At 35.2% G+C, this 14,412-nt stretch overlaps 4 protein-coding genes across 6 annotated transcripts; all 4 read right to left on the bottom strand.

The window, feature by feature from the left end:
* Positions 1-161: 161 nt before the first annotated feature.
* LOC128884933 (actin, clone 403-like) lies at positions 162-1,604 on the bottom strand. Its single transcript, XM_054138636.1, has 4 exons — positions 1,479-1,604; positions 1,040-1,418; positions 653-888; positions 162-565 (listed from the first exon to the last, which is right to left on the bottom strand). Exons 1-4 carry the CDS (start codon positions 1,602-1,604, stop codon positions 176-178), a joined length of 1,131 nt encoding a protein of 376 aa, XP_053994611.1. The 3' UTR covers positions 162-175.
* Positions 1,605-2,859: 1,255 nt separating this feature from the next.
* On the bottom strand, positions 2,860-6,126 carry LOC128884719 (histone acetyltransferase KAT2A). Its single transcript, XM_054138299.1, has 5 exons — positions 5,915-6,126; positions 4,726-5,703; positions 4,083-4,643; positions 3,265-3,989; positions 2,860-3,189 (listed from the first exon to the last, which is right to left on the bottom strand). Exons 2-5 carry the CDS (start codon positions 5,694-5,696, stop codon positions 2,996-2,998), a joined length of 2,451 nt encoding a protein of 816 aa, XP_053994274.1. The 5' UTR covers positions 5,697-5,703; positions 5,915-6,126; the 3' UTR covers positions 2,860-2,995.
* Positions 6,127-6,540: 414 nt separating this feature from the next.
* LOC128884998 (anoctamin-1) lies at positions 6,541-12,434 on the bottom strand. Of its 3 annotated transcripts, none has more exons than XM_054138729.1 (11): positions 12,127-12,434; positions 11,369-11,736; positions 11,178-11,303; positions 10,639-11,118; positions 9,424-9,817; positions 9,110-9,342; positions 8,835-9,032; positions 8,321-8,750; positions 8,037-8,242; positions 7,680-7,967; positions 6,541-7,600 (listed from the first exon to the last, which is right to left on the bottom strand). In XM_054138729.1, exons 2-11 carry the CDS (start codon positions 11,687-11,689, stop codon positions 7,316-7,318), a joined length of 2,961 nt encoding a protein of 986 aa, XP_053994704.1. In that variant the 5' UTR covers positions 11,690-11,736; positions 12,127-12,434; the 3' UTR covers positions 6,541-7,315. The 3 variants fall into 3 exon arrangements, with proteins under 3 accessions (XP_053994704.1, XP_053994705.1, XP_053994706.1); XM_054138730.1 differs by having other exon boundaries at positions 11,369-11,718; XM_054138731.1 differs by having other exon boundaries at positions 11,369-11,682.
* A 140-nt stretch (positions 12,435-12,574) lies between these two features.
* Positions 12,575-14,356, bottom strand: LOC128885000 (prenylated Rab acceptor protein 1). The gene is made up of 4 exons (XM_054138734.1): positions 13,952-14,356; positions 13,445-13,678; positions 13,168-13,367; positions 12,575-13,100 (listed from the first exon to the last, which is right to left on the bottom strand). The coding sequence occupies exons 1-4, from the start codon at positions 14,020-14,022 to the stop codon at positions 12,994-12,996; spliced, it is 612 nt and encodes a 203-aa protein (XP_053994709.1). The 5' UTR covers positions 14,023-14,356; the 3' UTR covers positions 12,575-12,993.
* Positions 14,357-14,412: the final 56 nt, after the last annotated feature.

Here is a 14,412-nt window from a genome sequence, read left to right as displayed (position 1 = left end):
TCATAAAGACTGTCTTGATAAATGCGAAAGATTAATCGTCCCATAGAAACATCGAAACTTTCGTATCTGGATACTAAAGTAAAACAGTTTTTGTGGTTTAGACAATGTTGATTTTGACAATGTTGATTAAAATGATTACAGTATGGTCTCTGTTGGTGTCTAAATTACAAAGCAATTAGAAACATTTTCTATGTACGATGGATGGTCCCGATTCATCGTACTCTTGTTTCGAGATCCACATTTGTTGGAACGTGCTCAAGCTGGCCAAGATCGAGCCACCGATCCAGACCGAGTATTTCCTTTCCGGGGGCGCTATTATCTTGATCTTCATCGTAGACGGTGCCAATGCCGTTATTTCCTTTTGCATCCTGTCTGCGATACCTGGATACATGGTGGTACCGCCCGACAATACCGAATTCGCGTACAGATCCTTGCGAATATCGACGTCGCATTTCATGATCGAGTTGTAGGTGGTTTCGTGTATCCCGCAAGATTCCATGCCCAAAAAACTGGGCTGGAACATCGCTTCTGGGCACCGGAAACGTTCGTTGCCAATGGTAATTACCTAAAATCGACGTTAGTTTACGGTACTGTAAACGCGCTACTGAACCCGCATTTCAAAAGACACGAAGGTATACATAATTCTAATTACCTGACCGTCTGGTAATTCGTAGCTCTTTTCCAGGGCACTAGATCCGGCAGCGGTAGCCATCTCTTGCTGAAAGTCTAATGCAACGTAACATAATTTTTCCTTGATATCTCGGACGATTTCACGCTCCGCTGTTGTCGTAAACGAATATCCTCTTTCGGTTAAGATCTTCATGAGGTAGTCCGTTAAATCGCGGCCAGCCAAGTCCATACGCAAAATTGCGTGTGGCAAGGCATATCCTGGATAGAGTAGAAATGTTCTTACATATATTTCTCCTATAGTATAATATAGGTACGTTTTTTTTCTTTAATTTCAGAATAAATTTAACGTGGCCTATTATAGAAAAACCGTGATAAGTAAGTAGATGTGCGTTCTATATTCGTTACGTACCCTCGTAAATCGGCACCGTATGCGAAACTCCATCACCGCTATCTAATACGATACCTGTTGTGCGCCCTGAAGCGTACAACGACAAAACGGCTTGTATAGCAACGTACATCGCGGGCGAATTAAACGTTTCGAACATGATTTGTGTCATCTTTTCCCGGTTAGCTTTAGGATTCAACGGTGCCTCCGTTAAAAGAACGGGATGTTCTTCGGGGGCGATCCTGAGTTCGTTGTAAAATGTATGATGCCATATCTTTTCCATATCGTCCCAATTTGTTACGATACCGTGCTCGATCGGATACTTTACTGTCAAAACGCCCCTTTTACTTTGGGCTTCGTCTCCCACGTAACTATCTTTCTGCCCCATACCAACCATGATTCCCTACGCATTTTCAAATTACTCGTCTCGTGTAAAACAATGAACGAACAAATTTTATTTTACCTGATATCGAGGTCTTCCAACGATAGAAGGGAACACGGCACGTGGGGCATCATCTCCGGCAAATCCTGCTTTGCACATTCCAGACCCATTATCGACTACCAGGGCTGCAACGTCGTCGTCGCACATTTTAAAACGGAAACAATTTCTTCGTAGAGAAATTTCTTCGAGAAATTTTTTTTAATTTAGTTTAAATTCTTTAAATATATAAACTGTAAAAAAGCAAAATTTATTTGTGTGACTAGACTTTGTTCTATCGTCGCAGTGCGATGACTCCTCTAATATCGTTCCTCCGAAAGAATGGAGCTGCTTTATATTGACTCCCCCTCTTTTTCTACCTCTGTACATTCATGTCTGTATTTCAAACAGTTTCTCGCACCTTAATCAACCGCTATCCACCATCCAAGGAAATATAATACGTTATTATTATTTATCCTGTATCAAAAGTTACGCGATTACAATTGTATCAGTCGCTACGCGCTATATAGAATTTGCAAAATCCATATAACTGTACTTACTAATGTTGTACCTAATACAGAAGCTGGGAAGAATACTTTGGGAGAGAATTTAATTGGTTTTTAATGTATGCCAATTAAGAGAACGTTATCACATTACGTACACAGAGTTTGTATTAAGTAGAGCATATAAAGTATTTCCTTGTCTCTTTGCTTGTATTGAATTCTCTCAACTGAATGCAATTTAGATCACAGTATACTTCGCTTATATTTAAGACCGAGTAAATCCTGCTTATCGAAGAAAGTGAAACCCAGCTTCGTAAGAGTTCAACGAACACAAACGAAATTGTACAAGTTGCATCGCGTTACAAAATTTATAGAAAATGGAAGAAATGTAAAAAAGCAAAATCTTTTATTTACTGCATAAAATCTAACGTAAAGTTTACTCACAATCTTAAATTTAATATGTAATTGTCTATAAATATATGTATATATATATATATACATATTTTTAAACTTTTAAATTACTCGAATTGTGAATATAATTTTTTCAAATAAATAACCATTCTCCGATATTGTAATCGCGTACAAATGCGTAATTGTTTAAAGTAGAACTCGACAAATATGTGATTCGTTTAAAAATGTCTTTTATTTAAATTATATAAATTAATAGTTTTTTTATATTTACAAAGAATATAAGTTTTAGTTTGCCAACTCTTCCAGAATTAACGCATTTTAAGAAGTCACTGTTCCATAGAATAACCACTAGGCAGAGCCTCGTTATAATCGGTGTATTACATTTCGTAATTAACTGTTTAACTAATGCTTATAATTAGGCCGTGAAATTAAGTACCTACTTAGTTTGATTTTAATTTACTGCATATCCTATTTTCAGTCGTTTTTTGGAGTGCAAAGGAAGCCTTAGGGAAGACAGATAAATAAATAAATATATATTTTCATTGTTCCGCAATTTTACGTTTTACACTTACAAATGCACAAATGAAAAAAAAAAAAGGAAAAGGAAAAAAATTGGAATCAACATGTCTGCTCTGGATATAATTATTTCTATTTATCCCAAAGACCGATTTCTTTCATCCTCGTTTGGAAATATTTTTCTAAAGCGTTCGCGCATCGATAATATTCGGTATCGGGACTATTGTATAAACGACAATTTGTGAAAATCCGTGTCATATCTGCGATAAATAATCTTCTTGTAACATAATATCGAGCTTTTAGTCGATCGGTCATAGTCTTGAGATCTGAGAAATAAAATAAAAATTAAAAATTTTTCAATTATTTCCTATAACTGTGTTTTCGATTCTTGTCACACTCACCCATAGGATACTTAATGTGATCGTAATAATCCGGAACGTCATTTTTGTCGACAGGTTTCAAGAATGGCCAGGCTGTACTGTGATTTTTTACGCTGTTCAAAACATTTTTCAAAGCATTGTATAGTGAATCGGTAATGTCTAAGCACGCTTCCATCGGTTCTGGCCCTTGAGTACCCTTAGCCACCCCCCTTGTCCTCGTTTGAGCATAACTTTTCCAGCCAGTTTCTCGAATGCCAGGAATAGATTCAACAGGAATTCCCCTAACCCCTTCTTTAAAACATGTTAAACCAGGATGAATCTTTTGTATCTCCTGTTGTCTTTGATGAATCAATTTTTTAATAATCTCTTTCTGCTTTCGTATAACAGCTGTAAATTCGGTATACACAATTTTAGCGTTTAATTCGCAATGCATTAAAGTTGCACCTTCGTAATCCTTAATATATCCTTGATGCATGGATCGCGGCAATTTGATATCTTTACTAAAGCCTTGCTTCTTAAAGTAACCTATCGCAAATTCGTCGGCGAATGTGAGGAAATGTAATATGTTGTTTTTTATGTGATAATCTTTAAGCATATTCATCAAATGTGTGCCATAGCCTTTTACTTGTTCTTGACTTGTGACAGCGCAAAACACTATTTCTGTAAAACCCTGAGTAGGAAACATTCGAAAACAGATACCACCAATTGGTCGACCATCTTTGATTAAGGCCAATGTTTTGTGTTTACTGTAAATAAAATATTGTTACGATTAAATTAAACCCCCTTAAGAAATGTCGCGTAAAAAAAATGAACACTTGTCTAGTATTCGCGCCACTTACGGATCGAAAACTAGTTGAGATATGTACTCCTTTGGCATTCTAGGTAACTGATGGCTGAACACATTATGCAATCCTATCAGCCAAAGCATCGTCTGTTTAGAAACTGGCTGTGTCAGACTGTTCCCGACAACTTGAAATTCGATAATTTTTCGGCTTTCCTCGATCTTAGCAGTTTCATCTCGCGGAACATTTGGAGGAAATACCGCATCAGGTCCGCACATGTAATTGGGATCGTTAATAGTTGCCACGATTTCAGCAACAGTTTCTTCGGGTAAATCTTCGAAGATTTCTTCGTTCTTCCTCCTTTTTACATCCGAACGTCCTTCGGAATGTGATCTCTTTTCGTGAATTTTTTTCATACCAGGACTTATATTAATCGTTGTGTAACTATCTTTATCATTTGGCGTGATCGTAACTTTTTCAAATTCGCCTGTTCTTCTTCCTTGATTCGATTTTGATTCTAACGCGCTCTGCAAGTAAGTAGGAGGTACTTGCTTGAAATCAGGATCCCAGATCGGTGAATTATCCGAATAAATTTCTGCCTCTAACATCGAGAGAAATCTGAAATTAAAGTAATATTTCTATCTATCAAGTAATGAAATAATATAAATTAAACGAAGACGAGGAAAGAATTTTTACATACTTAGGGAAGTGAGTTAGGACTATTACTCTCTTCTCCGGTGCTAACTTATCTCGCTCGCTATGACATTTATCTAATAATTGTCTAGAAACTGGTTTGAAAATAGCTTGAACGAACGTTCGTCCAAAAACTAACGATGTGTCGTAGTGAGGTAAAGAGTCGCAAAATGCTGGTATGTGGCAAAATACTAGCCAGCGTGTATGATTAATTTTATACGCGGGGGCATCTTCGACGCTAATTGTACCTCTTCGGGCACTGAGAGGATCAAAGTTCCAATGATTCAAACAGTGCAAGAACATCTTTGCCATATCACACATAGCTTGCATATCTCTTTGCGGCAAATGCCCGTATTTATACGCGACAAAGTTCATTACTGCTTTTGCTATGCTAGGTCTTTCAAAAGGTGGTTGTCCTAAAGGACCTTCTATTGTAGGTTTTGTCATCGACTGTATACATTTCCTTAAAAGTTTATACAAGTAAAAATAAACTTTCTTTGTATCAGGATCTTCCTCTTTTTGTAATCCTAAGAAAATATTGTCTGCATCTATGACCATGCACAATAATTTATTGATTTCCTCCTCCGACTGATTGGTTAAGTGAGAAACATGATTTTCTAAAATGTGGGTGCAGCTTTTACATGGATCGAAAAAATTTATAATAGGCTGCTGAGAGTCACTTTTAGGAGATTTGGTCAGTAACTGAGGATTTTTCCATCCGATACATTTGCATTCATCGACTTTACATGCACTGTAAGTTGCAATTTTCAATATCTTTTTCATCTGTGGTAAATTTAACATTTGCTGTTTTCGTTGTTGTATTCTTTGAAGATTGTTTTGACGGCTACTTTGCTCTTGAGGTCTGGCACTGCTAGCTTCCCGGCTGTTTCCTGCATGTTGGGATGTACTGCTAACAGATTGGCTACTTTCCTCTAAAGATTGCAAAGTTCCAGTGCGATTTCCTTCTTCGGTTGACATGTTTTTGCTAACAAGAAAAAAATAATCAATTAATATGCAAAATCGTTTGTGTTAGATAAGCTTACGGGCTTAAAAACATTTTTTAATATAGTTACGATTGTTATTTCTGTACAAAAGCTTTTTAAAAAAATGGGAAAGTTTACATAAGTGAAAGTTTCTACTATATTAAATCAATTTTTAATGTATTACATTCAATTCATACTACAAGTAATACATACATATACACTTTGCAGCTACTAATAGATGCCACAGTAGTGTAAGGGATGGTTTTACATGTACAATTTGAAGAATTTATTAAATAAAGATATCATATTTGTTTGTAATTTACAATTTACAACTTTACGATTGTTTATTAAATTGTAAACACGCATAAGAGGTTAGGAAAGATTCGCTATTGACATTTATATAGTTAGAAGACACAAATGGTATCTCGTCGCTAGGACTAATTTTCCCACCATAGAGTAACGTCATCTGACGAATAAAGGCCGAAGCTGGTAATGAAAGAAGTTCCTCTACTCCTTGCTAGATGGCGCAACGGACCCTTATGGTCGTCGCCATCTAGTGGTGAAAAGACCGAACTAATTTTCGGAGTTTAGTCAGCAGCTCTAGCGGGAAAACGCCCAAGTTTGTCGCAGATTAGTTCCCTTTCGTAACGCTAGATGGAGCCATTTACTTACCGACGATGCTGTCGCCATCTAGCGTCGAGAGTGGGAACTAATTGGCGACAAACTTGGGCGGTTTCCCACCGATGCAAAACTTTAAGGGTTCCGATCCGTGCTTTCAAAATTAATTCGTTGTTATATCGTTTGATGGAATCCTTTTAGAATGAATTTATTAATCATACCACTTTTAATAAATGTCTTTATTTATTTTATTGTATACATTTTAATTTTTATAAATTATATTATAAAATATAACATTATATTCTATATATATATATAGAATTAATCATAATAACACCAAATACATACAGATCTTATTATTAATATTCGTCAGACATGGCAGCTGAATATAGTAAAATATATATTCCGTACTTGTAAATATGTAAAAGTGTGAAAATTTGTATAATAAACTCAACATGTATAGTGGAGGTAGATTTTATGTTACAAAGATATTAATGAAAAACAAATCAACCAAATTTTTGCTTTAATTAACAAAGTAAATTCACTCTTAAAAGTTAGTCCCACATATCATGATTCAAAGGAACTTTAAATAGAGGAAGACTTACAGAGCCTTTAAATAGAGACTTAATATATAGATAAATATAACAATTTATATACTTAAATTGTTGACACAATAATGACTGAGCGAACTATGTACATTATAACGTTTTTGCATAGGCACAAGTGTACTTTCAGATTTTTTGTTCATAATAGCTTGCAAATATAAATTAAGCCATTACACTATAATGAGAATACTTCCTCCATTTCATACTTATATAAATCGCATTGATTAATAAAAATATATGACCAAGTATAAGCGACATAGTAGCTTTGTTTACCGCCGATAGTACTATTAGTAGCATCTCATACATTTTATACGTAATTTTTTCAAATGATATTTGCCAATGTACAGTATCGAGACTAGCATCACAGTTATGGTTCTTTTATCTACATTTATTATACCGCGGCAGGTCCAATTTGTGAGCGTGCATTGGCGGGAGATATAGGAGATCCATGGACTTCTAAATCGAATTCGGAGTTTGATAAACTACTTCTCATAACTCTGTTCCACCGATTTGTATTTTCATTTAGATCAGTTGATCTCCCACAAGCGCGCGATGCTTCTTGTTGAATAATTATTTCGTTAGTTATATAGGCCTCCCGCCGAATTTTGTCTCGTAATTGCGGATTCATATCAGGAATGCACCATCGTACAAGTATCATTACAAGAGCAACGAGATTCTAAAAAAAAAAAATATAGGTTATGTTCATGCCAAAGCTTAATACATGTATATACAACGCATAATAACTGCAAACGTACCTCAAATACAACAATGAAAGCTAATCTAGCAGCTAATACGTGCCAAAACATAATCGAATATTGGTATTTATTTGGTGATTCTGGTGGTTCCCTGTAATCTGGATATCTACATATTTTTACTGGTTTGTCATTGGGTAGAGAAAACGGCTGAGTACCATTTTTTAAATCGTCCGTATCAAACTTCGAAAGAGAATGTTCTAAAAATCCTTCGAGAGAATAATTGTCGGAAACAGTCATTCGATAAACCAATCTCGGTATAAAATTCGATGTAAAAGCTATGATGAATGCCTACAAAATTTCGGTTACAAGTATAAAGTGTATTCTCGAATGATATAGTTGTAAAATATTTGAACTTACATTAGTTATAACGGACAATTTAGAAATCGAATCGAGAATGCGATACCATATACCTATATCTATGACACGCTGTCCTACTGGCCTCCTGTACATTCTTAACAATTTTTTTGCATCCAGTCGCATTTCAAAAACATTATTTAATAACGCGAAAAATGGCGCTAACGGGAATGCAGCGACGAAGATAGTAACGAATCCATATTGTAATACTACAACGGATTAAAGTATTGAGAATTAAATGAAATGTAAATATGTACAACGAATTTATGATAATTTAATATCATTACTCATTTCCAAATACTCCGGGAATAAACTTCTTGGACCCCATTCTACTAATTTATAATCTTTGATCCACTGAAGATGTTTTCTAGACGCGTTTCTTCGTTGTCCATCCTCCGTTTTCATTCCGACGTGTACTTTTAACGTATTCAACCATTTAAAAAATAACGGAAACAGCATTTCTAATATCGTGTTCATGGCTTGTTTACCAATCATAATAATACTTAATTGTATACATAACTCCATAAGACAACCACCAGGTCCGCACTCCTCTTGCCGATAATCAAAAAAGCGAGTATACTTTCCCGGATAACCAACGAACTTTCCTTTGAAAAATGCTATATAAAAAATGGAAGCATAATAATTTACAAATTCGAGCAAGTATATTTTTAGTGTTAAACTATCGTCGAATTCAGTTTGAGTTCGAAGAAGTTCGATCTGTAAAAATGATAACAATCATTACAGAGAAAAATAAGAAATAAATACTTCGCTATTAGGCTATTAATGGTTATGTAAAAATACCTCTGTCAAGTATTCAGCCAAGCAAACATAAGCCCAGTTGAACACAATAATGCAACACAAATTAATACTAGCTGCTGTGGCTGTAGTAAAGAGTATTGCATAACTTGTTACCATTGGATGACCGTAAACACTCAATGCAGTTAACACAGACATTCTATAGAGGACAACTCCTAAGACGGCAGCCATCGCTATTGCGATCTGCAATGTACAGCATAATTAAGGAAGAGTTTACAACTAAAGAATGGCAGAGACTTGTTTATTTGTAATTTATGTACCAATAATAAAACGACGGAAAAACTAAGAATTGTGGCAGGTACTTTCATTTTCCAAAACGGAACTTTTGGTTCCTCTGTATTTGTAATGATATTAAGGGACTTCTTTTTTATATGCGCTAAACGTGCTAAGTACTGAGGTCGAGGATGTTCCTCTTGAGCATCTAAACCAGTCAAGTCCCACTTATGAGTTATTTCCGCTGAATACCTCTTCCACAATTCCAAGAACAGTGTAGCTAATAAAAAAATATATAAAATAAGAATTCTCTGTAACACCTTCAAAAGTTAGTACTTTAAATTTCAATTATATCACGTACCCCACAATGACATAAATACAGAAAAAATCACGGTAGACGGATTATCGAACAAATACGTAATTCTCGAGTGTAGACAAGTTTCTTTCAGATCCCAGTATCCACAGAAATGATCGCACAATGGACACATGTCTATGGTGCCATTGTGATTGCAAGTATCTTCGCTTGGTTCGTTAGAATACAATGTTGCACAACTATATATGAAGCATAGAAGACCAACGATAGAAGCTGGTATAAGCATATGCGTATAAAATCCGAGCCAAGCAAAGTAGAGTCCGATTTTCACTCCAAAGTATTCTTTCACGTAATCTAACGGCTGATAATGAAGACATTTCTGTAGACTTGCCCACTCGGTGTATAAAAGATATCTCATAGAATCTGGGGTGTGTAGATCGCCCTAAAAATACAAAATGACAGGCGATTTTTACACTGTGCTTCTATCTAATGTTAAAGGGATCGTCGAATAACGAAAGTTAAAATACCGTTCCTTTAATGACACACTTTAACTAATGAGGATCCCAATCACTTTCCGAAAAATGTTGATATTACCCTGGATTAACGGCGCGCCCCTAATTTGGCAGGTATAAAGGGCGAACCAGAAATTATAAAGATTAAAACAGTTATAATACGCGCCCAACCCTCGAGGACGTGAGCTCATTGTAAAATTTACAATCGGTTCAAATATTGTTCGGAAATAGAAATTTATCTTGATGGGCACCCTTCTCGTTGGCGTGTAATAAAACAGGGCACACTAGGCGAGAAGCTTTTAAAAAGCTCGAGAACAATACGAACATACAAAAACGTGCCATTGCGATTTTATTGCCCTTGGTGCCCATAGTATAAAACAATGGAGAGAGAGGCAATAAGAGGTCTGGTGGCCGTATTATACGCCGTATACGCGTATACCTGAGACCCTTCCCATAACTGTATCTATCTGAATAGGTACACGAAAGCGGATTGAGGTGAGACACGAAAATCTTATAAGCCGTTTTATGTTCAGAACAAAGTCAAACAAAGTGGTTGCATTAAAAGCGAAGAGACTAGACGATTCCTAATTTATTACGGGATCTCCTATAAAAATTGGTCAATGGGCAATTGTCTGTCTGGAAGGGGCGAGCAGACGTATAGCGTGAGCAATTAAGAAATAATCGCGTTTTCTTAGTGTTACGGTGTGTTAGAAATATCCGTGCTTTAAGTATTATAAAATATATAACTCACATCGTGCAGAGGATATGCAGCAGCGTACGCTCTGTCCGAAATCAGCCTTTCTATTCCAAATGCAAAATCGTCGTGCTTGGATTCGGTAAATCTTGTTCTGTCTAAGATAAATTGCACGATTCTTGCACGTGTTGCGGCAGTGAAAAAGTTAGGTGAATCCAAATCGAATAAATATTCTTTATCGCGGCTGTAAACCGCAGTGAAATTATGTTTCAACGTTGGAAAAATCGTTTGATTGACGTAATATTTTGTCATGATTCTCTTGAATAAAGAATTAACTTCGTCGATTAGCACGTTGCTACGACTCTCGGGAATATTTAAACCGGGTAACTCCTTCATGGGCAGCCTAAGTTTCAGTATTTCGGAGTACCGTCTTAACACTTCTCGCGGCGCATGTATTTTTATAAAGTGCAGACCGTTCGGTTCCGTTTGCTCGTGTTCCAATTCTAAACCTTCTTTCTCGAGATTCTTTTCGAACACCTGCAAATTACAAATGAACATCAGACTTCGAAAGAGCGTTTACTTATACACTTACTTACACGTCTGTATTCGATGTTACGATACGTCTGAGCTTCTGTATCATACTCGTCCCAAACAAGAATAAAATCAACTGTGCGAGTTTCATCGTTAAAGTATAAACTAAGCGGTCTCTCAGAGTTTGAAACCTGTAAAAATAGACAATTAGTATGTAATAAATTTTTATTTTATTATTACACATAACAAAACTCACCATTCCCGAGCCTCTTCTACTATGTCTTAAATCTGTACAGCTACCATCAATCGTTGTGGTAACGGTACCGTTGTTAATAGTCGAGATGTCGTCGGTATCTGGTAGACGAATGTCTTCCATGGAAATTACATTTTGCATACTACTTAAATCACTCATATTTTCTGCATCGTTGTACAAGGTATTACGTACACTTTGATATAAAGTTTCCACTGATCCAATGTTTAAATTACTTTGTACCGATTGATAAAGGCTGGGTTTGGATATATTATTTTTATTCTTCTGTATCCATGGTGTGCAAACCTCTTCATCATCCTCTTCCATTTTTAATTGAATCAATCAGTATTCAAATCCTACTCATTCGAATCAAACTGCGTATATACATGCAAGCCAAACAAAAAACAATTGGTGCATTTATAAAAAAAAATATTAAAACACAGCTCTACTATAATTTCCTAAATAAACGAATACTACAAAATATGGACCAATGAACCTATAGCTGTAGTTTTATTATTAGCAGGAGACAGAGAAACCGATAATAATAATAATAATAATAATAATCAGAAATTGTGGCCACTAGTTTAATTTTAGACGATAAATAATACTTCAAAAAACATTTCCACAGAGATAATAACACAAACAAATGTAATTTCTACGTAAAATAAAATATCTAAGCGAAAACAATCTTACACATAACCAAACATAACTTTTGTCGAACTTTCTACTCGTAAAATACTAATTTAAATGTGCAGTATCCTCACCGAATTTTCAGTATATTTCCATTGAACATCTTTGGTCCCGGATGCTGTTAAGATAAGAAAGAGGAAATTGTACGTCCGTGTCGATATTGCGATTCCATCGCACATCACTTTCTCACTTTTATTTCAGTATTACGTGCGTCAGTTGAATCATTTAATTTATTGCATTTATGCGTACATGGTATAAGCTAACCGTGTTAGATTTGCGCTACGTACAGATGAAAAAGAAAATTGCAAAGTTACGGATACGTCATCTGTGTATAGATTGTGTTCATAGTCCATATTTATTGGTCATATGTAGCATGTACATACATATACATATATAGAGTTGCAAAGCAATTGCGCTAAACAATGACATGGTCACTACAAATTGACCCTGTAATCAAAGTTCATTTATCGATACGAGGTACAAATCGTAAAAACCATTTAAATAAGCATAAAACCTGTTAAATATCTGAAATGTATAATTAACAATTTATTTACATATAAGATTGCGATTAAGTACAAGTTTACATAGGATTTTAGATTTAAACCAATATTTTATTTAACATCGGATTATAAACGTAAACATTTTATTTTTTGCAAAATATCAGTAGTACAAAATTATTCTTTGGTCTTAACATACAAATTGGATAGTATAAAGACATCTTGGTTCTAATGGTGTGCATAATTTAACATTATTGTTGCTATTTACTAATAATAAAATACACGAGTTCTTTAGAGAAATTATATCTTACAAATGTTTCAATATAAGAATTTATGTAATCATAGAATATTTTACATTCCCTATACATTGTATAAGATTTCAATTTATGCATTAATATTCATAATTTGTTTAGACATTAAGTAATACAATTTCTATCACACAAATCATACCTCTTGCATAACTAAAGCATTGAGTTCATCTTCTCCAGGACATAATACGGAATCAATGTTATAGAATGCCGCGTGCATGGTTATTAAAAACCAGGATACTCCTAAAACATAGTTTACACGTGCAGATTTGCTTTATATTTAAATAGAATTTTCATTTGTTTCGCTTACCGAGAACCCAGAAGAGCGCCGCGCCGGCACCTACTAAATAAAATATTGGCAATGAACAGATTCCAACCAAACTGTATACTTGAGCTAATGTTAATTTATGGTTCAATATCATAAGTTCCTGTTTAGCGTGACGTTGGGAGATTTTGTAACACGTCCCAAGATTTGCTGCTACAGCGAGCAGCAAAAGTGGCGATGTAATCCTAATGTACAATTGGTATTATTTATAAAAATATAAAGTATTTTATGTTTAAATAAAAAATATAAAAGCAATCCTTACAAACAATATATAACTAGTCCAATGAAGACGAATAAATAATTGCTTTGAAAATATTCAATGTTTCTCACGATTCTTTTACTTAGTCTTGGAAAACTCGGTGGAGGCCTAATATTACTTGTGTTGAGAAACAAAGACCATGGCCTGATATTAGCTTTCCTATGTTCGATCCATTCATGAGCTTGTGGGTATCCTATATGACTAAGTGGAAGCTGTGGTATCTGTAGGAATTCAAGCCTAAATGACAAAATGCATTGATTGTAGAACATGTCAACGGTATTGGTATATTATTTTTATTATTATAGACCATAAACAGGACGTAAAATGTCCTTGCTTTTTTCTGTTTCTTTGGAAAGGAAAATATGTGTCATCCATTTAATTAAAGCTTGGAAAGAAAAATAATTAGTCCTGAACGAGTTATTAAGAGGACATGACATGATCATCGACATAACGACACGATCAACATTTGATTTGGTTGTAGGTTAGGTTAAGTCCATATTTTATTATTACCCGCTGCCAGATTTTTGCTTTTGTTGGGGTATTTGCATGTCACCTGCGATCTCGATTTGCACGTCGGCCATTGTCCTTATTTTCGCTTGTTTAAACTCTGAAACTGATCAACGCGTAAGAAAAAGAAACTGTTATGCTCTGTTTTACTTTTTGACGTGGAGCACCCCCACCGTGTGGCGTCTTGCAGGTTTCGAAAGAAACACTACAACGTGGATGAACATAAACGTAAAGCTTCGAATCGAATAGGAAACTATTTACTATCGATTTAATAAGATTAGAATTCGATCAGCTGATTGGATTATTTTTACGATATTATATAAAGTTAGGTGCAGGTACGATTAAAGAGAAAGTACGAGGCACAATAAAAGAGGTGCAATTGAGGAAGTGGGTGGAGGGACTATTAATCGATTATGCGATGCAATAAAAGTGTATTTAGAATGAATCATAGCTGACGCTATAAG

This window comes from Hylaeus volcanicus, chromosome 2 (assembly GCF_026283585.1).
Source record: "Hylaeus volcanicus isolate JK05 chromosome 2, UHH_iyHylVolc1.0_haploid, whole genome shotgun sequence".
NCBI classification, from domain to species: domain Eukaryota; kingdom Metazoa; phylum Arthropoda; class Insecta; order Hymenoptera; family Colletidae; genus Hylaeus; species Hylaeus volcanicus.
This window is presented reverse-complemented; position numbering and strand designations above follow the sequence as displayed.

What these genes read in the sequence shown, in the direction of transcription:
- LOC128884933 (XM_054138636.1), bottom strand. Translation starts at nt 1,604, where the DNA reads ATGTGCGACGACGACGTTGCAGCCCTGGTAGTCGATAATGGGTCTGGA. An exon ending in TTGGAAGACCTCGATATCAG is followed by an intron (nt 1,419 to 1,478) that starts GTAAAATAAAAT and finishes GAAAATGCGTAG; the next exon opens with GGAATCATGGTTGGTATGGG. An exon ending in ACGAATTACCAGACGGTCAG is followed by an intron (nt 566 to 652) that starts GTAATTAGAATT and finishes CGTCGATTTTAG; the next exon opens with GTAATTACCATTGGCAACGA.
- LOC128884719 (XM_054138299.1), bottom strand. Translation starts at nt 5,696, where the DNA reads ATGTCAACCGAAGAAGGAAATCGCACTGGAACTTTGCAATCTTTAGAG. An exon ending in GTCCTAACTCACTTCCCTAA is followed by an intron (nt 4,644 to 4,725) that starts GTATGTAAAAAT and finishes CTTTAATTTCAG; the next exon opens with ATTTCTCTCGATGTTAGAGG. An exon ending in TCACATTAAGTATCCTATGG is followed by an intron (nt 3,190 to 3,264) that starts GTGAGTGTGACA and finishes TTTATTTCTCAG; the next exon opens with ATCTCAAGACTATGACCGAT.
- LOC128884998 (XM_054138729.1), bottom strand. Translation starts at nt 11,689, where the DNA reads ATGGAAGAGGATGATGAAGAGGTTTGCACACCATGGATACAGAAGAAT. An exon ending in GTAACATCGAATACAGACGT is followed by an intron (nt 11,119 to 11,177) that starts GTAAGTAAGTGT and finishes TGTAATTTGCAG; the next exon opens with GTGTTCGAAAAGAATCTCGA. An exon ending in CTGCATATCCTCTGCACGAT is followed by an intron (nt 9,818 to 10,638) that starts GTGAGTTATATA and finishes TTGTATTTTTAG; the next exon opens with GGCGATCTACACACCCCAGA.
- LOC128885000 (XM_054138734.1), bottom strand. Translation starts at nt 14,022, where the DNA reads ATGGCCGACGTGCAAATCGAGATCGCAGGTGACATGCAAATACCCCAA. An exon ending in AAGCAAAAATCTGGCAGCGG is followed by an intron (nt 13,679 to 13,951) that starts GTAATAATAAAA and finishes TTTGTCATTTAG; the next exon opens with GCTTGAATTCCTACAGATAC. An exon ending in GGACTAGTTATATATTGTTT is followed by an intron (nt 13,368 to 13,444) that starts GTAAGGATTGCT and finishes ATTGTACATTAG; the next exon opens with GATTACATCGCCACTTTTGC.